Source organism: Pan troglodytes, chromosome 14 (assembly GCF_028858775.2).
Source record: "Pan troglodytes isolate AG18354 chromosome 14, NHGRI_mPanTro3-v2.0_pri, whole genome shotgun sequence".
NCBI lineage: Eukaryota > Metazoa > Chordata > Mammalia > Primates > Hominidae > Pan > Pan troglodytes.
In genome coordinates, this window is record NC_072412.2 from 101,147,341 (window position 1) to 101,171,026 (window position 23,686).

Genomic DNA, 23,686 nt, shown 5'->3' on the forward strand with positions numbered 1-23,686 from the left:
GGAGCCACCAGTTGGTTCAGGGAAAGGCTGTGATGTGAAAAGGGGTAAGTGCCAAGTACAGAATGCTGGAGATACCAGCCCACGAGGAGACATGGAGACGAATCGTGGAACAGGCAGAGAAATCTAGGCAAGAATGGGGCTATGGAAGCCGAAAGAATAAAGTATTTCACAAAGAAGGAACTGAACAACTATGTAAAAGGTGCAGAGAAAACAAACAAGATAAAGAATGGGGACTGTCCACTAAGTTAGGTAGCACAAAACCACTTGTCACTTTTGCCTATGGTGTTTCAGTGGAAAGGGAAAGGTAGGAAAGATGGCAGTGGATGGAGAAGTAGATGGGTGGTGGACAGAGAGACTGTGATACTGTAATAGACAATTCTATTGAGATGGTCAGTTAAAGAAGAAAAATGAAGAATATGTTTTAAATGTCTCTCAAGATATCTTTAAATACATTTGTGTATTTTCCAAATTTGAAAAAAAAAAAGTCCTTAATATCTGCTTCATCTAAGCAGAAAAATCACCTGAGGTCAGGAGTTCAAGACCAACCTAGCCACGTGGTGAAACTCCATCTCTACTAAAAATACAAAAATTAGCTGTCATGGTGACATACACCTGCTATCCCAGCTCCTCTGGAGGCTGAGGCAAGAGAATCGCTTGAACCCAGGAGATGGAGGTTGCAGTAAGCTGAGATCACGCCACTGCACTCCAGCCCGGGCGACAGAGCAAGACTCTGTCTCAAAAAAAGAAAAAAGAAAAATCACCCAAGGGACAATTTATCCTTAACCATAGAAAACTTACAGCCTCAAGAGGAAGATGAGCTTTGGCTACTGTTTTCTAGAGAAAATTGGTCCTAAAAATCATTACTTTGTAATGATTGTCACAATTTCCCAACACATCTTGATCAAAAGAAAACGATAGATTCCTAATTCAAGGCGCTTCATACTGCCATCTATGCGTTGCAGTTACTAAATCTTCACCTTCTAGTTCTGTTAATACTGGCTTTGCAATGTCCTCACACCTGTTCTTTCTCGTCCTTTCCCACGGTCCTTACAATAAAACTGTTTATTTTTTAACAACTGCATGCCTTTTTTAAAAAAGTTCATATTGAAATGTCTTAACAATCTTTATCCAAAAGAGGGCGCAAATTTCTCATGAAATATAGTGCGGTATTTTACAAAATGTCTTTGCTGCTAGTGGTATTTAAATTTCGCAGCTGCTGTAAGTTAATGCAGAAACACTATTCCTGCAGCATGTGCATGTGAATCCTGTCCTGTTGTGTGTGTGCTAATTAAGAGCCTTTTGCTTCTTTAGAGGAGTTTCAGAGAAGAGCTAAGGCTTGCTGAAGTAAAGAAGTAAGTTGAAGCTAACATTTTTTCTATTCTGGGTAGCCAAATCAAATTAAGATAGAATATTTTAAAATTAAACATTAAGTGGGGGAAAAGAAAACCTCTCTGTTTACAATCTTCTAATTTTAGGATGTATTTCCATTCTACCACAGATTAAAGAATGCCTAATGAAGTTAATATAGTTCAGACTTTGTGTGGGGTTGGTTAATAGCTAATCAGTTTTGGGGGGGGGTTGTTGGTTATTTGTTTTGTTGCCAGAGCTGGAAACATTCATAATTCAATGAATAACCAGTATGCACGGCTCTTCTTGCATACAGGAGGCAGTATGAATTGCGAACAGAGGGGATCAAGTGAATTCTGGTCTCAGCTATTCCTGTAGCTTGAGTCCCACCGTAATTTGCGTACGTTTTCTGACGGGGATGATATGCCAAAGAGGTGCTGAAGTAGAATTGGGTGTCATAAATATGAACTGTGCAAATGGAAGGAAGTGCAAAGACGAAACCATTTTTTCAATGGTAGTAATATACCACAAGTTTCCCTTAACAGAAATTCATTTAACCAAATTCTTTACTTGAAATATATAAATTAGGGTACAACTTCACTCCACAGAATGGCATTTCCAAATTTGAAGTCCTGTGCTTATTCTTGCTTCTGTAACTGGCTTGAATCCCAAATTCCAGGTTTTCCATCATACCTACCTGCCTGGTAATTTGCTGGGGTGCGGTAGCCATGAACACTCACCCACGAGTAACAAACACTCACCTGGGTAATTCGGATTGGCTTCCAGCCCCTAAAAGTGAAACCAATTATAAGTAGAGAATCCCTGAAACTTTATCTGCCAATTGATAAGCACTGGTGGCTATCAACTAGAACCCAAAACTACATCCTTCAGTGGCAACACACAAACAGCACTAAATGAGGGCAAATGCAGAGCTAAATTCATAGCCCTTTTTATGCACCAGTCTAAAACAACGTTGCCAAGAAGATCTGCAGAAATTTTTGGTAGAGAACCAACATGACGACAAGAGCCAAGCATTATTTCCAGCTTTCATTTGATTACAAATCTGTGACCCATTGACAAACTGTTTCTTTCTTTCTTTCTTTCTTTTTTTTTTTGAGACATGCAATGGCACAATCTTGGCTCACTGCAACCTCTGCTTCCTGGGTTCAGGCGATTCTCCTGCCTCAGCCTCCAGAGTAGCTGGCACCTTACAGGCGCCCACCACCACGCCTGGCTAGTTTTTTTGTATTTTTTGTAGAGACGGGGTTTCACTATATTGGCCAGGCTGGTCTTGAACTCCTGACCTCATGATCCACCCACCTTGGACTCCCAAAGTGCTGAGATTACAGGCATGAGCCACCACACCCAGCTAACAAACTGTTTCTATGAATTACCAACAAGCATTCATACCTCCTCTCCATATGTGATGATAGAGTGATATCAATTGATTCATCATATTGATTTCCTCGTCAGTGGCCAAACCTGCCTTCATCATGCACCCCATGCAGCTGCAAGGTCAATGTGTGTGTTCGCTCTGAAATCCTCACACTGCATCTTGGCCAGCTTCCTCCTTTCCTGACCATAAGAGCTGATCTCTTCTTCTATAGGGTAGAGCCTGGATCACATTTTCTTTTCTGAATTTCTGAGGCCATGACTCCTCCTCTTTCTCTGCCTATTGCTGTAGCCAACACCGTTGTTCTGCTGTACCCCCTTATGGCAACAACCCTAATGCCTTAGATTCCATTCCTGTAGACTCCACAGAGAAGGCGATTTTTAAGTACTCAAGTTGTTTGATAATGCTGAACTTTGTAACATTTCTCCTTTTTTTTTGAGATGGAGTCTCGCTCTGTCGCTCAGGCTGGAGTGCAGTGGCACAATCTCGGCTCACTGCAACCACCGCCTCCTGGGTTCAAGTGATTCTCTGGCCTCAGCCTCCCGAGTAGCTGGGTTTACAGGCACCCGCCATCATACCTGGCTAATTTTTGTATTTTTGTAGAGATGGGGTTTCACCATGTTGGCCAGGCTGCCCTTGAACTCCCGACCTCAGGTGATCCACCCACCTTGGCCTCCCAAAGTGCTGGGATTACAGGCGTGAGCCACCGTGCCCAGCTGAACTTTGTTACATTTCTAAAACATTTTATTGCTCTCCAAGAATAGAAACCAGATCAAATGTTTGAGGATAGCAATGTAAAAGTAGAGGGTACAAAGGAACCAAAGTCACTGGACTCTTAAAACAACACAGAAGAAAAAGTGAGGATGCTGGCATTATAATTGGATTTTGAATCTGTTTTCACCTTCAGTATTTATATTGAGACATGTGGGAATACAGTATTATTTCAATATGCCTTCTCTCAAATGATCATTTTTTAGTTGGTACATGACTAAGAGGTTTGCTATATTCATTGGAGTAAAATTCACGTTCTGAATTAATTTGCTTAGAAGATGAATCTGACTTTATAATAAAAATTTTAAAGGAGTCAATTAGAAAAGAGCAGCTAGAAGAAAGTTGTTGCATTATTTAAGGGCTTGAATAATATACAAAGATAAGTTAGTAATAAAAAGTTAATTACAAGATGGCTTTATTTCTTATTGAAACTGTATTTTCTACCTTTCCAGAATATTGTCCTGAGAACACTTACATATTCCTTTTTTTTAGAAAAACTGTGGAATGAAGAAGGCACTCATTATTTTCAGCTCCCATAGTTATAATTCTGTTTCTATAGAAATTTGCAACATCCCATAGAGTACAGTATTTTATTCAGCTTTCAAAAGATAATCTTGACCCTTTAACACATGTTTACTTTTGGCTGGGCAAGGTGGCTCACGCCTGTAATATCAGCACTTTGGGAGGTCGAGGTGGGCAGATCACCTAAAGTCAGGAGTTCAAGACCAGCCTGGGCAACATGGTGAAGCCCCTTCTCTGCCAAAAATATAAAAATTAGCCTGGCGTGGCCAGGCGCGGTGGCTCACGCCTGTAATTCCAGCACTTTGGGAGGCCGAGGTGGGTGGATCACCTAAGGTCAGGAGTTCAAGACCAGCCTGGCCAATATGATGAAATCCCGTCTCTACTAAAAATACAAAAATTAGCCGGGCATGGTGGTGCATGCCTGTAGTCCCAGCTACTTGGGAGGCTGAGGCAGAAGAATCGCTTGGACCCGGGAGATGGAGGTTGCAGTGAGCTAAGATCACGCCACTGCACTCCAGCCTGGGCAACAGAGGGAGACTCTGTCTCAAAAAATAAAATAAAATAAAATAAATAAATAAAAATAAAAATTAGCCTGGCATGGTGGCATGCGCCTGTAATCTCAGCTACTTGGTGGGGGCTGAGGCAAGAGAATCACTTGAGCCTGGGAGGTGGAGGTTGCAGTGAGCCAAGATAGCACCACTGCACACCAGCCTGGGCAGCAGAGCAGAGACAGACTCTGTCTCAAAAAAAAAGCTTACTTTTAAGAACTGCTTACATTAATTACAAAAGACCACTTTTTAGTTGTTAATATGCATTAGGTAACAAATACTTGGCATATATGCATTCTTTGAAAATATCAGACATATAACTAAACAAAATTGCATGCTAGTTAGTGGCTCGGACTGGGAAATGAGAAGTGATGTTAATTCTTAACGTTGGCTACTTTTGTCACCTGTAAAATATGATCAAGCCTGTTAGTCTAACTTAATAGCTTGAGTAATTGATATAGGGAGTGAAGTTTTTTGGGGGGTTGGGGAGAGACATTGCTTTTTTCCACTGACACTGACGATACCAGTTTACTACTATGTGACACTTTTTGCTTGAACTAGAAGAGATAAGTAGTATTTTTCAAGTTTTGAGGTTTGGGTGTTCTGCTCTTGTGGACGTGTCATGTTTAATAAAGCTTGTTCACAACTACTGGCTTAGGAAGTGGCTTGCAGTTGACAAGTATGTGACTTGGAACACTGGGTGGAATGGCCACGTGGCCCAGTGGCCCAGGGCCCACACTGAGAATTCAGCAGCTGTGCATGCTAAATCTGGCTCTGTCATTAACCTGCCGAGGGACCTTCTACAAATGCTTAATTCCAACCATGAAAGCAAACATAGGCACCGATGCCTGAGAATAGTTGTAAAGGAAATCAGGCCTTGTGCAGAAAATAAACGGAACTCGTCTGCCTTTCCTTTCTAACACTTGTTGGAGGCAGGGAGGAATTCAGAATGACCAGGCTGCAGGTTACTGTTCTTTGCTTCTAATTAAGAGGCAACTATACGCAAGTGAGCATAATTAGGAGAAACTGGGGCAGCTGAGGCAAGTATGGGCAAAACTTAAGCCAACTTTGAAAACTAAAGGGCAAATCTCTGGAGTAGTGAGAAAGAGATTTCTCCATGGTTCCCTCTCTTGCTAGCTGCATATGTGTACAATGACCCCATCACACCCTGCGTCTGAGCCTCCCTCTCTTTCTAGTTTTTTTCTTTGTTTCCCCTGTTCCTTCTTGTTTTTCCTTTGTTTGCACTGTCTGAAGGGGAGGAGGAGACAATATTCTCCCATTGCATTTTTTATTACTTCCTCTATCACTAGAGCTAGGCAGAGCTTTTGAGACTCGTTTTGACACACTCACTTTTTTTCCACACTCACTTTTTAGACGGGAAAAATGGGCCCAATCAAATGTAAATGAACAGCAAGGTAGTGACAGCTAGAATAGATGGCAGGTCATTTAAATGCCAGTCCAGTGCTATTTCCATACATTGCACCCAAGTTTAATGATTAAGAACAAACAATAACACTCCCAAGGCTGAACTGACCTTATATTTTTCATATGTAAAAATGTATTCTATGTTTGTTACCTCACAACTATGTTAGTCCATTCTCACATAGCTATAAATATCTGAGACTGGGTAATTTATAAAGAGAAGAGGTTTAATTGCTAGGTTTTGCAGGTTGTACAGGAACATGATGCTGGCATCTACTTGGCTTCTGGGGAGGCCTCAGGAAACTCACAATCATTGCGGAAGATGAAGTGGAAGCTTGCATGTCACATGGTCACATGGCCAGAGCAAGAGAGTGAGGTGGGAAGTGCTACACACTTTTAAATGACCAGATCTCACGAGAACTCATTCACTATCACAGGAACAGCCCCAAGGGGATGGTGCTAAACCATTCGTGAGAAATCTACCCCCATGATCCAGTCACCTCCCAGCAGGCCCTACCTCCAATACTGGGAATTACAATTCTACATGAGATGTGGTGCAGACAGATCCAAACCTTATCAGCAACCACAGGAGTTAGGGCAGGTGGAGGATGTGACAGCATTTAAACACCATTATTTCATGTACATGGAATTATTTGATGTAGAGTATGAATGTATGTACTTTGAAATTCAACATGATTTTGAAGTATATCCACAAGTATGGTTCATCTTTGGCCCAGTTTGGCCAGAAATAAAATACTGCACTGGAAATATGTATGCTACATTCACTAAATAATTTTAAAATGAGAGTTAAAGGTCATAATCATAGTTATGAACATAGATGCCAAAGCGGGTGAATCACTTGAGGTCAGGAGTTCAAGACCAGCCTGGCCAACATGGTGAAACCCCATCTGTACTAAAAATACAAAAATTAGCTGGGCATGGTGGCGCACGCCTGTAGTTGCAGCTACTCGGGGGGCTGAGGCAGGAGAATCTCTTGAACCCAGGAGGCAGAAGTTGCAGTGAGCCAAGATGGTGCCACTGCATTCCAGCCTGGGCAACAGAGCTAGACTCTGTCTAAAATAATAAGAATAATAATAACAATAATAAAGACATAGTTATGACCATAGCAAAAAAATAATGGTAAAAACTCACACTCACATTTGTCCAGTGAGAGGTAAAGCAAACACCAGTATATATGGAGATGTAAAATCCACCCTTTAGGCTGGGCATGATGGCTCATGCCTGTAATCCCAGCACTTTGGGAGGCCAAGGCAGGTGGATCACCTGAGGTCAGGAGTTTGAGACCAGCCTGGCCAATGTGTTGAAACCCTGTCTCTACTAAAAATATAAAATTTAGCCAAGCATAGTGTCACATGCCTGTAACCCCAGCTACTCGGGAGGTTGAGGCATGAGAATTGCTTGAACCTGGGAGGCAGAGGTTACGGTGAGTCAAAATCGCACCCTTGCACTTCAGCCTGGGCGACAGAGCGAGACTCTGTTTCAAAAAATAAATAAATAAAATCCACCCTTTTGAGAAGTCTTCTGCCCTGAGACTGAGAGTCAGCCAGAGCTTTTCAGGTGCTAAGTAACAAAGAATGGTGCCATTTAAAATAGGTGGAAGTGTGGAGGTACATACCACTTAGGGCTTAGCTTGATTTTCCCTAAGCCAGTGAAATACAAGAGTCTTGAAAGTCAGAAGTAATTGGCTGTTAGGAAAAAGAGTATAAGAAACTGGTGAGTCTAATCTGTGAGTGAAGTTACCATATACCTATTCCAGGTAGCAAAACAAACTAAAAGAAAAAAATACTGCATTTTCCAAAATTCATAAAATGTCCCAGATTCATAAAGTTTATGAATTTAGGAAAATGCAGTATGTTTTTCTATTAGTTTATTTTTTCTATTAGTTTGTTTATGAATTGGGAAAATTCATAAATTTCATTTCTAAAATTCATATTTAGGAAAATGCAGCATGTTTTTCTATTAGCTCATATTTTCTATTAGTTCATATATTTTTCTATTCCTTTCATATTAATATTGTGTGATTCCAAACTATCTGTAGAAAAATTGTTTAGTGATAAACATTTATATACATATATGCAATCGATTGTAAAAGACAAAAAAGCAATTATTTGAGGATTAATTTAATTGTTTAAAATATAAACTGACAAAGCCTTATATTCATAAGATTTTAATTTGAAAGGATATGACATTCCTTCTTCATGTAAGAAGATTATACTCAAAAGAGCAAATACAAATTAGACATTTACAGTCTGTTTTTGAGAGTTCATGCTTAACATTCTACCAATCTTAATCATATATCCTTTTTTGACTAATAAAATTAAATTCAACAACATTTAGCAAATGCCTATAGTATACCCAGTTCTATAATATCTATTATTTAATTTGTTGGATCCTCTCAATCACATCTGGAAATTAATATGAAATAATAAAATTTTATTATTTGCTTTTCTCCTCTACAGTATATGAACTCTAGAAAGTCAAGAATAAACAGAGTATCATTCAGGTTGCTTAACCAAATTTCATTGGCTGCTTTATTTAGCATGTCAAAAAATTACAATATAATCTTTCACATGGTGTTTTGATTGGAAATAAAACATGGCTTAACTCTATAGGATTACATATATGGATGAATTGTACGGTGGGAGGCAGCTGACATAGGGCATGTTTGTTTGTCAGAAAGCTTTATGCCAGTAATCCTAGAGGTGTGGCAGTTATGATAATACAGGCAAAACATGACATCAACTTTGTTCTTTAGATCTTTTTATTCATTCTTTACAAACCCTAAATCATAGAAACAGCTATTGCTTTGAACCACAAAGAGAGGTGTGTCTGTTATCAGTCGGCCATATTATCAGCATACAATTCCACTGTGATTTCCTTTCTTTTTATGTTACTATTCAGAAGTCATGTATAGAGATGCCTGCATGAACCTGAATCACGAAGCCTCCTAGTAATACACTTGTAAATATTTTATTGGGGAGCATAAATATATCTTTGAGGAGAACCTAGATGAAATAGGGTAGTTTTCAACTTTTTTTTTTTTTTAGATGGACTCTCGCTCTTCTGCCCAAGCTGGAGTGCAGTGGTGCGATCTCAGCTCACTGCAACCTCCATCTCCCCGGTTCAAGCAATTCTCCTGCCTCAGCCTCCCGAGTAGCTGGGATTACAGGTGTGTGCCACCACACCCAGCTAGTTTTTTGTATTTTTAGTGAAAACAAGGTTTCACCGTGTTGGCCAAGCTGGTCTCAAACTCCTGACCTCAGGTGATCCACCTGCCTCAGCCTCCCAAAGAGCTAGGGTTGCAGGTGTGAGCCACTGTGCCTGGCTCAACTTTTAAATATTATTCAAATCTTGCTTCTAATTCAGATTTTTCTTCAGCATCAAACTCAGATAATTTTTCAGATTTATACATTTTTGAAAAATATTGATAACATGCAAAATGTTATTCCAATTGATATAATACTTCAACATATACTTTATGACCTAATGTGCATTAAGAAGTCACTTTTGAGTCCAGGCACGGTGGCTCACACCTGTAATCCCAGCACTTTGGGAGGCCGAGGCAGGCAGATCACCTGAGTTAAAGAGTTCGAAACCAGCCTGACCAACATGGAGAAACCCTGTCTCCACTAAAAATACAAAATTACCCAGGCATGGTGGCACATGCCTGTTATCCCAGCTACTTGGGAGGCAGGAGAATCGCTTGAACCCGGGAGGTGGAGGTTGCGGTGAGCCAAGATCGTGCTTTTGCACTCCAGGCCGGGCAACAAGAGCAAAACTCCGTCTCAAAAAATAAAAGAAAAAAAGAAGTCACTTTTGGGTCCCAGTTTCCTCATTTGAAAAATTGAATTAGGTAACTTTTTTAAGGTCCTTTCTAACTTCAGCATTCTAGAAATAAAAATATATACCTTAGTTTGATGTCCTTTAAAATAACAATATTTTTTATGGCTATTTAAAAACCATTGGTTTTTAAATATTTTCACCAGAAAATGAAATAAACATGAGAAGGAGCGTCCACAGCACAGTAAATGATACTCACTGCAGAACGTCCCCAACTCAGGATGGCAGGGAAGAAGGGTGGGCGCTCACTGGCAGAACGTTCCCATTCAAGTCACTGGGCCAGCTCCGTTTGGCTGAGAGCACGGGCCAGAGCTCAAAGCACGCAGAAGACAGATTTAAGAATTCTCTAATGAAGTCTTCTTACTGTGTGTGTGGACTCAAAGAAAAATATTCCAGACCCAAACTAACACAGTGAATGAGCCTTGCTCAGGATACCATTAAACAGCATATTATTGAACTTCAATTCACTTACTGCAAGATCTAGACATATACAGAAATGAAGTAAGGAAACTAGGTACCCTGTTCAAATAATTCTGATTATAAAAGCAATTTTCCTGAAAATAAAGTTAAATCAAGTTATTCAGAACTGTCTTAATGCATTTTGTGCATGTTCGTTCACATGCTGTAGATATTGACTGTACTCTGTACACAAAGAGTTGTCTTGGTGGGAGGCAACTTCTCACAAGGAGTGGAGACTCTAGAACTGAGCTGGCACATTGAAACCTCACCTCCACCACCTTTCAGAGCAAGTGACTTAATCTCTCTGTGGTTCAGTTTCCTCTTCTGTACAATGGGAATGAAAATAGTACCCCATTGCATGGAGTTTTATTAAATAGTATCTATTGCATGGAATTGTTAAAAGGTACCAAGATCAGTGTTTATTAGATAGAAATAAGAGAATGCCTACATTTTGAAGAAAAAAAAACTCTCAAAATGAAGCACTAGCTTATAGGTATGTTTTTGTAAGAACATGCATTTTTAACCCTGAAATAATTCATTTTAAACTTCCTCTGATTTTCCCCACAATGTGAGCCACATGGTAACTTGGGACTTCTGAGTAGTTTGGAATAAACTTTGCACCTGCTGTATTGTGAGGACTAGGGAGAGGAGCAAGTATCTGCATTTGGTAACAGACACTAGACTGTATTGCTTCCCACTCCTTACACTTAGTCATTGAGAAAACTGAGGGCTATGGAAATCATTCACCCTGTCCTCAGTGTCCTCTGCTCAGCTTCTCGTCCCAGTGCTGTCTCCCCTTGATTTCCCACTTCTCTTCTTTATCTTTATTTCTTGCCCCTTGCTTTTCTCTTTGCAATTTCTGTTCCCATTACTCTCTCTGCCTTGTCATTGGTCACTTCTTTCATTTATTTTTACTTTTTTAGAGACAGGCAGGCTGGTCTTGAACTCCTAGCTCATGCTCCCAAAGAGCTGGGACTACAGGCGGCTGGCTACCTTTTTTTTTTTTTTTAAGAGATGGGGACTCTCCCTGTGTTACTCAGGCTGGTCTGGAACTCCTAGGCTCAAGTGATCTCGCTGCCTCAGCCTCTGGAGGGGCTGAGAGAGATTACAAGCACCCAGCTGTTCACCCTTTTAAATTTAACTGTCCTCCAGTTTTATTTCTCACTTTCCTTTGCAAGCCCCTCACCCCCCACCACTTTTGCTCCCCTGGACTATCCTCTGCTCTGACTTCCTGGTTTCCCTCCCTCTGCCCTCACTCTGGGCACCAGCCCCTTCCATGTTGGCATTTGACTCCACACTTTCTGCTTTCCTACTTTGAGATTTGCAATACACTTCAGCCTTATTCACTTACTGCTGTTAGCCTAACCGATTAATACCACTTTTATGAAAAAATGTAATTTTATCTCTTTAAAGAGACACAAGGAAATGAGAGGCATGAATGAACTGAATAATATTCATTATTTACTAAGCATCCACTACATTCCTGTCCTTCATATACATTGTCTCTAATCTTCACAACGCCTTTGAAAGAAGCTGTCATTTAGTCCCACGTTATACTTGAAGAAGTGATGCTGAGTGAGATTAGGTGACCTGTCCAAGGTCATTCAGAGGTAGAATTTTATCTCACATCTTTCTGATTACATCATCTACCCTCTGTCCGCTATATCTCCCTGACTCTTAAGTGAATGAAAGTACCATGCCTTATCAAGTTTCTCCTAAACAGAAGGAATAAGTGACAATAAGTCTACATGTAGAGATTTTAGATTTTCTCCATGCACTGCCTCTCACATACACATCTATACAGACGCCACCTTTAAATTTAACAAAGGAGGGAGGCAGAAAGTGAGTGGGAATAAAACAGCAAAGACAGCAAAGGAAAACTTCTTCTCTCCTCTCCTTGATGTTATCTGTGAATGACTGAGTTCATTAGGAATCCTAGACTCAGGGGTTTTTGGAGTTGAAAGTGGTCTCGGAAGATATCCAGAATAACTCCTCTGTTTTACAAATGAGGGAGCTGTAGCTCAGAGACATAAAATCACTTGCCCAAAACATATAAATTAACATACTGCCCCGACCTGGGTGGGAGGCTAAACTGATATTCATCAAGTGCTTATAGACAAACAAAATGTACCCAACCAGTCTACAAGCGCTGGAATGTTCTAGCATCACAGAGTGAGAGTCATTCCAGGCTCGAAGGGTATTCCTGCTGGGGCCCAAACCTTACCCCTCCCCTTCAGGGGCTCAAGAGGAGTCTACTAAGATAATTTAGAATTGGGAATGAGTGTGTTTCAAATGAATGCATGAAAAACAAATCCACAAGGTATATGGCACTGACTTGTAATAGGCCCATAGAAACATTCTGATGGAGTACAACTTCACAGGTTGCCAAATGACAGAATAAGGCAACTGTTTTTATAGTTATAATTTGCAAAAAAAATTATAGATATATATTTATATATGAATGGTGATGCAATGGTGAGAATAACTGTTCATTCTGTAACTATTCCTATCACTCTGTAGCTTTCATGCTAAGTAGATTACAAATATCATTGGATTTGCATAAGCATTAAGATAAATGAAATGTTAGGGAAAATGGAAGGAAAAAGAACACAGATATGCTCTTTTAATATCTTGGTACCGGCATTAATGTCTTCTTTAATGTGATGTAACAATACTTGGCTCCCGGGCAGTTGTTTTTTTTAGTTAATACCGTATCATCAGGAATTCAGTTTCTTCCCACCTGATTAGCAGCACGCCACCTCACTGGAATCTAGGAAGGAGCTAATGTATACTGAAACCAAATTTGATGCTTAGAAAATCCTTGAGCTATTGAAAGGCACACCTGTGTTGCTTGGTAGGTGTACTGAATCTCAAGTAAGGAATTTCTGCAAATCTCCTGTTTAGTTGGCTAAACTGGTTTTCACTCCTATTGAACAACCCCAGGGTGGGGGGATCCTCTATTTCTCTTTAATAACCATAATAAGCCAAAGAAATAATTTTCAGTGCTAATTCCAGTGACTTAGACCTCAAAAGTAGAAAGGCTCAGAATATGTTTCAGGGCATTGTATGTCTTCGGGTCAAATTTATAGATCAGTTAGTAGTTTTCATATTGGAAAAGATCTATAGCTTTTTGTAAAGACTAAACTATTGTTAACTAAGATGTTACTTTGAATAATTTAGAGGAGGCAACCTTTTTTGATGTATTCACTTTTATATTTAAATTAAGAATAGTCTCTTATGAAATTTCAGTGAACTGAATCCTAAAGAAAATAAGGAAGCATTTATCAGTCGAAAGTACTCTGTAAATCGGCTTGCAGATTAACTGCAAAGGTTATTTGGGAACTGTATAATCTTAAAGCAAAACAAGACATTTATCCATTACTTCTTTTCAAAAATCTCTATTTGGTCCATTTTTATTTTCTGGACATTCTTTTTTTAGATTATATGCTACTCCATAATATCTTTAGAATTCTCCTGACAAAACTAGCTTGAGAAGCATAAGATATAAGACATTCTAAAATAAAAATGTTTGATTCATTACATAATATTATCTAGGTATTAAAGAAAGTTAACATTTTTCATTCTTTGGTCAGGCACTCATGGCCTCCAACATACAGCTTTCCACAGTAACTGTGTAGTACATCCTAGGGAAGATAAAGAAAAGAGTTTAGGGTTGTCCAACCTCATAGAAAGGAGAAAGGAAAATTAACCAAGTCCACAGGCATGACGACCCTAGTCTGTTTTAGCTGGCAAAGGAACTAATAGTGCTGCCATTTAAGTTTTAATTTATGGATTGTTTGTGGTGTTTCCCATCCCTTTTAAGTTGAAATTGTGTGTTGCAATCTCTACACTAATAGAATATTTCTTTTTTCAAAGTATTCAACAATGAGATTAATATTCTTTCTTCCTGTGATGCATACCACCATCCGTTATGCTAAATTAACTGTTTAATTAATTTAATAAATAACACAGAGCTCAACTGGTCAGAGCTGTGGTTCTCAGCCTGAGTACACATTAGAAGTTTTGGAAATACTGCTACCAAGGCCACCCCCAGAGATTCTGGCTTCACTGGTGTGGCGATGCAGCAGAGAGAAGAGTGTTCCAAGCAGGAATTCAGAATTTGTTTCTTCCGGATGCTATGTTGCAACAGTAATCTGGGCTTATGGATTTTTGAAGTATAATAGGTAGAGCTACATTATGTGTTAAATAAACTTTGCAGACTGGTTTAAAACACCAAACCATTCTTCAAAGTTCTTTCTTTAAAACAAACAATGTGCCTTTGGATCCAAACAGTGGACTTTATAGCCAACTAGGTGATAAATTAGGAAGTGCTTGAGTCTTAAAGGTCACAGCACTACACTTGTTTTGTGGCAAAAGTAAGTCAGGGTTTTGTCTAGTAAAAACAAAGAAATAGTCAATTTAGTGAGTACCTACCATAGGCAAGCCACGGTAAACAAAGGGACTATCAAACAAGGCCAGGAAATAAAGTATTAAATTTGTGTAATTTGTAATTTTAGAAAAATCAGTAAGAAATGTTATGGTTAATGGGTTTTGTGTTTTTCAAATAGTAATTGGATCAGAAATAGGCAGATTATTCAGGAAGGAATATGGCATAGAAATAATAGTGGAAATATGCTGGAGGGCAAAAAAACAGATGATAAATCACTTTAAAAAGGCAAGCCATACAAAAGTATAGAGGATGCTTTGTAGTCATTGCTCAAAGGTGACTGATTTGCATAGCAAGGAGGATGAGAAGGAAGAGGTTAGGAAGATACTTCTTTTTTTTTTTTTTTTTTTTTTTTGTATTTTTAGTAGAGACGGGATTTCACCGTGTTAGCCAGGATAGTCTCGATCTCCTGACTTCATGATCCGCCCGCCTCGGCCTCCCAAAGTGCTGGGATTACAGGCGTGAGCCACTGCGCCCAGCCAGGGAGATACTTCTTAAACTCAGTTTTTAAGTTTAGTTTACCAGTGAACCTAACATGATACATCAGGACAAGCTGGGGTTCAGAGCAGAACAGTAGGGTAACCATGTCTGCATTGTCACCCTTGTACCCATTCACGAAAGCCATGGGACCGTTAAGCACAGAGAAGCCCACTACCTGCCAGCCGCTGCACGGCTGCAAGAGTAGGACTTACTTCGTGTTCTCAGAGCACAGATTACAACATTTGGGTAGACATTGAAGAGAGACAGATTTGGGGCTCAATAGGAAGAAAAGCTTTTTAAAAGGGCTGTCAAAACAACATGAAGAAAAACAGAATAGATACGTTGCCATGCACTGAACTGCCGGTCCTGAAGGGTGGAGCATGGGTTAAACATTATCTCTAGAAATAGACAGGATAATTGTTTTGAGCGTGGAGCGTGTCCTGCTGGTCTACAGTGATTCTTCCAATCTAAGTTTTGATGATTCTATGTCCAGCTTCCTCTCTTCTCCTGTCACCTTGTCGCCTCTAATTTCACTGGGCACCCATTTGGTTAAAAAAAAAAAGTGACAAAGGGAAATTAAGAAATTCTTCACATTGAACCAGAGTGTTTCTACCTACAGATAGTGACGCAGAGGGTTAGCACGAGATTTATTACAGCAGACTGATTGATAGGTTTTAGACCTTTCCTTACTTTTGGCAACAAGTGAACCCTGGAAGCTCATAACAAGAACTGCAAGAACCTTTAAGTGGACAAATAATAACCCGTGTCCTTGTTCTCTCATTTATGCCCAGATTTGTGGCCTCAGGAGCCAGAAGTACACCCTGATCTTTATGTTTACCTTGAGACAGCAATGAAGGGATGAAGGAATGAATGAGTTTATATTTCAATTAGGCGTGAGAGATGGAGGTGGTTTAAAAAAAAAAAAAAAAGACAAGATAGCAGTTCTGACTGGGATAACAGCATCCTTTCATAGAATAGCCTCTAGATCTGGAAGCTGGAAGGGACCTACAGGGAAAATGTGTTGAACAAATGCCCTCTGCGTAGTGCATTAGTATGAGTACACCAGCAAGATCAAGATCGTCAGGATGCCCCATCTGCTGCTATCTTGACTTTAGGCCTGTGCCACGCACCATTTTGCCATGACTTTCCGCATACCACCAGGCCAAAAAGAACTGCAGAGTTTTGAGGGCAAGGCCGGTTTCCAGCCCAGAATCTGCAATGATCCCTCCTTGACAAGTCAAACAGAGTCACGCAAACAAGCGTGGCACGCAAACCTTTAGAGTTCAGCAAACCGAGGGCTGAGTTACCAAACCGTGTCCTTTCAGGGCATGCAAAAGGCTTTTCCTGCTCTGCTTCTACAAGGTAGTCAGGAAGCCAAGCTATTTGCCTTGGGTAGGGCTGGGTCGGGGTGGTGAGGTGGGGGCGCAGCAGGCTGTCCACACCCGGTTGCCAGTCTGAACCTGAGCCGCTCCAACAAGCGAGCCCTTCTCCGCGGCCCTTTGGCTCAGGGGAGGGCAGGCCGGCCTTCCTCCCGCACGCGGGCGCGGGCCAGCTGCAGATGGAGAACCCGGGGGGCGACTGCGAGCCCTCTGAGCCCCCTCAAGGGCCAGGGCATGGGTGTGAGGGGTCGCGTGCGCCCCCTGGCGCCGGGTCCGCTGGGCGGGGTGGTGGGCGGGGACGGTGGGCGGAGGCGGAGGCGGAGGCGGGAGGCGGAGCCGCGGGGTTGGGAGTGCGGGGGTCGCGGCGCAGAGTGGGAGCCGGAGAGCGAGCGCGGCTGCAGCCGGCGGCATGGCTAGCACGGCTTCGGAGATCATCGCCTTCATGGTCTCCATCTCAGGCTGGGTACTGGTGTCCTCCACGCTGCCCACCGACTACTGGAAGGTGTCTACCATCGACGGCACGGTCATCACAACCGCCACCTATTGGGCCAACCTGTGGAAGGCGTGCGTTACCGACTCCACGGGCGTCTCCAACTGCAAGGACTTCCCCTCCATGCTGGCGCTGGACGGTCTGCATCCCCGCGGCCCCCGCCCTCAGCCCTCCTTCCTTGATGGCCAGCCCGCTAGGCGCCCTCTTGCCCCCAATACCCCCAGCGGGACCCCTAGACTGGACTCCTCTGAGGCCCGACCCGTCTCTCCCCACAGGGCCTTAGGGAGCCGGGGACGTTCCTGGTGCCCGCCCTCTCCTGATGGCTGTCTCGCGGGGCGCCTGTTCGAGCCTGGGACCCTGGGAGGGGGGACACGCAGACAGGCCCGGGTTGGTGACTCCCAGGCGTCGGGCAATGGGGAAGCTTTGCGGTCCTGAGAGTCGAGGAAGCGGCTGCCCTCCCCCACCCCCCATATCTTGGGGACCGCTGGGACCCCAGAGTTCATGCTGCAGGGGCTTGTGTCCTCCACCTCCCCTACGTTCCCCGAAGGCTGGGTTCTGATAAAAATGGTGTCACTGCAAGCCAAATCCGTTTGTCCTGACCTCCCTTGAGCCATTTCGTTGGTTCTTTTAAAAGTAGGCGGGGGTGGGGGTTGAGAGGTTGGAAGCGGGAAAACATATTGCAGAATTTGTTGTTGTTATTGTTTCCCTTTAAAGAGCTTCTACAAACTTGTCTGCCTAGGCAACACTACAAACACTTCCTCCGAGTTTTAGGAAAATAATAGCCCTTGCGGTGCCGCGATGAGTCCGCAGAGGGTAGGGAATCTTGGGCCGTGAGAGCGTGGCGCCGGGAGCTGACCAGTTCTGCATCCGAGCCCCCGGTGCCTGCTGCTGTCCTGGGTTGTTCCTTTGTGGATGTTCACCTGCGTTGCTCCGGTTAGCCAGGCCTTATGCTGGTAGCAGCTGGTGGATATTCACACAGAACTCTGGCTCTGTTGAGTTTCAAGACAACAGCCGATGTCAGCCCGGTCCCATTGATTGCTCAAGTTCTAGGCTCGTTGCTTCCAGGATTTTACAGCAAACGAATCCTGGCAGAAACTTAAGAGGAGTTATTTACATTACGTATTTCTAGATTTGAGGTGTTTCTTTTTCTTTTATTACCGCACTTGCAGGTTTTGTTTACATAGCTGGGTAAATGAAAGAAAATAGTTGATTCCTCTAAGATGGGGTTTGCCACGAAGAGCAAACTGTTGCTCAACGTGGTATTTGATGGAACCTCCGTATAAGGAATACGCATCTAGTTTTAGAAGGGTGGCGCCCGGGTCCGTGTCCTGTTCGGTAAAATAAGCAGCCGGAACAGTGTTTATTCCCCAGCATTACCGCTGAATTTCCTGTGGTTTGTAGAGCACGCATCCAGGTAGATGAACAGGCATTCTCTTGTTCCTGTGATTTATAGTCAGCAATGTGTTACTGTCCTCTGAACACTCTTCTGTTGTAACTCTATTGTTCTCTGAGATAGTGTGCCAGATAGGTACGCTTCCTTCTGTAGGACAGTTGGGGGACAAGGGAGAGAAGGAAATGAATGCTCTATGAATATTATTAAGTGCAGAATAATAAAGTTTTCTCCTACATGTCTGCAGTGAGAGTGGAGGTGGTACCATACCTGCTTGGGGGCAGATTGGGCCGGGAGTGAAGAGGAAGTAGGAATAGTTGTCCTGGTCAGCTGGGAGGAGAACAGAGAGGAGTGACATTTTTATGCCATCCAGCTTGCAAAATGGCCTTCCTGTGTGCTCATGTGACTGAAAAATGACTTTTAAAAACATAAATGGCATGACACTACCTACTGTTGTACAACACTTTAAAATCAATATATTTTTCCAAGTCAGTACTTAATAGAAGTGACTTGACTCTGTGTAACTGCTGCATGGTATATTCATTAGACTGCATAAAATGGCTTAGTTAACCATGGATCCATTGTGGACATTGAACCTTTTCCAGCTTTTCTTTGTTGGTGGTGCTTTACTGAAAATCTTATATTCACCTCTTTGTATGTGTGTGTATTTCTGTAGACTCCATTCCACTGAGAAATGGTATTGTAAGAGCAGTAGAATACACGTGCATTTTAATATTCAGTTCATACTGTCAAATTACTTTCCACTGACAGTGTATGAGAATACCTGCTTCTCCACATTCTCACCACTCTGTGTTAATCCAGTTTTTTTTTGTTTTTTGTTTTTTTTTTTGAGACGGAGTTTTGCTCTTGTTGCCTAGGCTGGAGTGCAGTGGCACAATCTCAGCCAACTGCAACCTCCGCCTCCCAGGTACAAGTGATTCTCCTGTCTCAGCCTCCCAAGTAGCTGGGATTACAGGCGTGTGCCACCATGCCCAGCTAATTTTTTTTGTATTTAGTAGAGACAGGGTTTCACCATGTTAGGCTGGTTGCGAACAGCCTAACACCTCAGGTCATCCACCCTCCTCGGCCTCCCAAAGTGCCGGGATTACAGGTGTGCGCCACTGCGCCCAGCCATCTTATCATTTTAGTTGGCATTTCCCTTATTGCCGTGGTCAAAATCACTGGTTATAAAAATGGTCAAAACTCACTGACCATTTTTTTTTCTCTTTTGTGAATTGGCATCCATATCTTAGGCCCATGGTTCTGTTGTTTCTTCGTGGTTTCGATGATTTGTCAGTCCTTGATTTGTTATGTAGGTTGCAATCTCACACCATTGTTTGTCTTTTAAATTTATGATGTCTTTTCTCATACAGGACTTTGAAATTTGTAATAGAATCATATTTATCAGCCTGTTTTTTGATGACTTTCCTTCTGTGGCTTAAGATGGCATTTCCTACCGCAAAACAAACTTACTTTTCTGTATCTCTCAGAATAACATTTTGGAGGGTTAAATCATGCAACTGTGTTTTCCTGTGGAGGGGAGTTGATTCCCCCACCTGCAAGTGGAAGCTTCCACGGTAGGGGCCCTCTGTTTGTCCTCTCGACCTTGCATTCCCAGGGCAGCCGCATCTGGTGGGTGCTGGTCCTGACATTGCCTTTGGAGAAAGTGGCCATGGTGGCCTGAGTGGAACAGCCCTCCCCTTAAACCCAGGCATGAGCTCTAGATTGGGAAGAGAATCCAGGAAGGGAGAGAGAAGGCTCGTGACTCTTGCCTATCTTGTGTTAGGTAGAAGAACTCTTGGAGTCAAACGATGAGGTCATTATTCTGAATTTCTTTTCTTTTCTTTTTTTTTTTTTTTTGAGACAAAGTTTCACTCTGTCCCCCAGGACAGAGTGCCATGGCATGATCTCTGCTCACTGAAACTTCCACCTCCCGGGTTCAAGCAATTCTCCTGCCTCAGCCTCCTGAGTAGCTGGGATTACAGGCACCCACTGCCACACCCGGCTGATTTTTGTATTTTTAGTAGAGACAGGGTTTCACCATGTTGGCCAGGCTGGTCTTGAACTCCTGACCTCAAGTGATCTGCCCGCCTCTGCCTCTCAAAGTGCTGGGATTACAGGCATGAGCCATGCGCCCAGCCCTAAATTTCTTATATGAAGAAATCTCTGATTCCCCTCCCCTAGGGGTATCATTGCCACTTGTTTTCCTTATAAGAAAAATGAGGCCTAGCAAAGCTATATGTGTAGATTTAACGTTATGCCATATTAAGAACCCAGCTCTAATTTCTGCTTAGAATCCATTGTAGTATTATAATATGACGGGATGCTTTGATGACTTTCTTACTGCTCAGCAGACATCCATATTATTCATCCTGTGAAGGAGGTGCTGCCATCCCTGTTTTACAGATGAGAGAACTGAGCCTCAAAGAGATTAGGTCCTATAACCAAGTACATACCTTGGGTAAATAGAAGCACCAGAGGTGAAACTCAGAGTTCCTGCCCTCCCCATACCACTGTTCTCTCAAAGGATTTGCAGAAGTACACAAAGCTACCAGGAAAAGAAAAGCGCATTCTTTTTTCCCCCCTAAATCCATCAACTAGCACAGGTGCTATTAGCGAATTGTCTCCACCAAGTGGATGTTTTCGTTTTTTGCTGATTTGCAATTGAAAATAAAGTACACTTAATTTGGAAAACACTTAACTTTTAAGGAACACCTTGAAGCTTTCCTCCAACAGAGTTCATTAATTTAAAGTCGCTGTATTTTACTATTTGAAAATTTCACAGTTGAATGAGCTTGTGATTTCTGTTTATTGTTAACCCATACTCCTTTCAAAGTACCACTTGAACTTCAGCTGAGAATGATTTTCAGCCAGCTTGTTTTTAGTGTATGCCATCTATTTTTGCTAGTGGGAATGCTTGCCATTTCTCCCAGGAGAACTAACTATAAATTATACTTCAGAGAACTTCTAAATAAATATGTTCATGCCTCAGCACCTTAATGTGTTAATTAGCTATTAACAGTGTCAGTAAATTAGACCTGTCAAAAATAATGGCCTCCTTGACTAGGTTTTTACTAACACTTCTCCTGGTGGTGGTACTTGTAAGTTTTGCCCTCAGGAACTGTTAGAAAGCAAGGCTGTAGAGGTCTGCTTTGCAAAAGATGAACTCTGAAAGGGTTTGTTGGAATCATCTTGGCTCCAATCTGTGGGTGTTGTAAGGACTGGTAGCCTTAGAACACTGAGAATTTACAAATCTCAGGCTTACGAGCAACTCCATTACATTTATGGCTGGCAGGGGAGTTTATCCCCTGCTCTTTGCTCTCCATTTCAGAAAATCTGGCCAATGATCGTCCTTGTAAATTGCCTTCTTTGTGCATGCGCAAAATTAACAAGTTATGGCTGCTGTTCATGCTGGAGAAAGGTACCTCATTTTCCAAATCCGGGTTCTGGTTGGCACAAAAGAAGGACCTGACCAGATCAGAATCTGCCCTGCCCACTTCTCCTCTCATGCTTGTGTCAAGAGACCAAAGTGGGTCCTGCTGCCAATACCAGGGCTGGGACGGGGCATCTCAGAGTGAGAAACTCGGGAAAAATGTTATCAGTGGTGATTACATAAAGTTCAAAGACTGCTGTTATTTTCCCTGTTGTATTAAGAATCGAACGGGTTGGCCTGGGATTCTACCCACTGTTTATCATCTGGGAAATGCATTCCGCGTTCTAAATGACCAGATTGTAGAATTTAACCTTTGGTAAATTCCCGACAACTTGCACTTTCTGTTAACAAAGCATGGAAGTAACTAAAGGCAATGCAAATTAGGGTACATGCTAATGTTTTCTGGGAGTGTATATAAATGGATGAGTCCCCCATTTTTTTGTTTATTTAATGACTGCAGTCAGAGTCAGCTATAAAACCTCAAAACCATAGATTAAAATGAATTTCACAAAAAGAGTGAAACCACACTGTCCGAGTAGCCCTGGTGGCAAGTGATGAACCAGTTTGGGTTATCCTCACAGGCTCTCTTCAAACTTGCAAGGGACTGACAGGCTTCCCCTCTCTGTCTTGCCTCTACCTGCTGTCTGGGCTCTGGCTGGGGAGCTCGAGGACTGAAGTTTAAAATACAGCTGGTTCAGCATTTGGCAGTGGAGACCCAGATAGCCCTGCAGCACAATGATTGCTATGAAAGAAGCCTTCATTATCCTGTTTTGCTAAAAATAAGTTTGTTTTGCTGTTTTTGATAGCCACGGTGTTAGTGAAATTGTTTTTTGTATGGAAATAGTTCACACTACACAATGGAAGGTCACTGTCCTTGCAGTCTGCATTTGTGGGAGTCTAAAGTGTTTACAATTAAGTAGAGCAGCTCCTGTTTGCTCTTCAAAAATGGGTCCAAGGAATAGGATTAAAACTTCAATTTCATTCTTTTCCAAAGAAACACAGACTGGGGCCAGGTGCAGTGGCTCATGCCTTTAAGCCCAGGATTTTGGGAGGCCAAGGCAAGAGGATCGCTTGAGGCCAGGAATTCGAGACTAATCTGGGCATTACAGCAAGACACTGTCTCTATAAAAATTTAAAAATTAGCCATAGGTGGTGGCAAGCGCCTATGGTTTCAGCTACTCAGAAGGCTAAGGCAGGAGGATCTCTTGAACCCAGGAATTTGAGGCTGCAGTGAGCTATGATTATGCCACTTCCCTCCAGCCTCGGTGGCAAAAGTGAGATCCTGTCTTTAAAAAAGAAAAGAAAAAAAGAAACTGAACTGGAGGCCACTAGTATGTACTCCCTAAATTCATGATTATCATGGTCTCGGAATTATTATTTATCATGGCTCTGCTTGAACACCAATAATAAGTTACTTATCATATATTGGCACATAAGAGGTTTTTTCCAGTTAAAAAGTTTAATTCCAAACGTAAACCTGATGTAGGTATATATGTTCATTTGCTTAGCAGATACTTACTTACACCCGGTATGTGCTACTATCACTATTTTAGATCGAAATATGGCATTGTTTCAGGCTGAAATGAAAATGGCTTATGTGGTAAAAGCTTATTAGTTTAAACCCTGTTAATGTAAAAACCTGGACAAAAGCCACACTGAAGTTTACCGTGTACCCTGGCTGTGCAAATAAAAATACATGACTAAGAACATGAATAGCACAGGAAGGATGAACAAATGAACTGAC

At 42.0% G+C, this 23,686-nt stretch overlaps 1 protein-coding gene across 2 annotated transcripts in view; it reads left to right on the forward strand.

Annotated features, from left to right (window-relative positions):
• CLDN10 (claudin 10) overlaps positions 1 to 23,686 on the forward strand; it is a 145,268-nt gene that overhangs the window by 102,717 nt on the left and 18,865 nt on the right. The window contains exon 1 of one of the 2 annotated variants that reach the window (XM_509702.8): positions 16,949 to 17,258. The exons of the other annotated variant lie outside the window; for it this stretch is intronic. Within the exon in view, the coding sequence (XP_509702.1) occupies positions 17,039 to 17,258 (220 nt within the window). The 5' untranslated portion in view covers positions 16,949 to 17,038. Of the gene's footprint in view, positions 1 to 16,948; positions 17,259 to 23,686 lie in introns of those variants that run through there. 2 annotated transcript variants of the gene reach the window in all.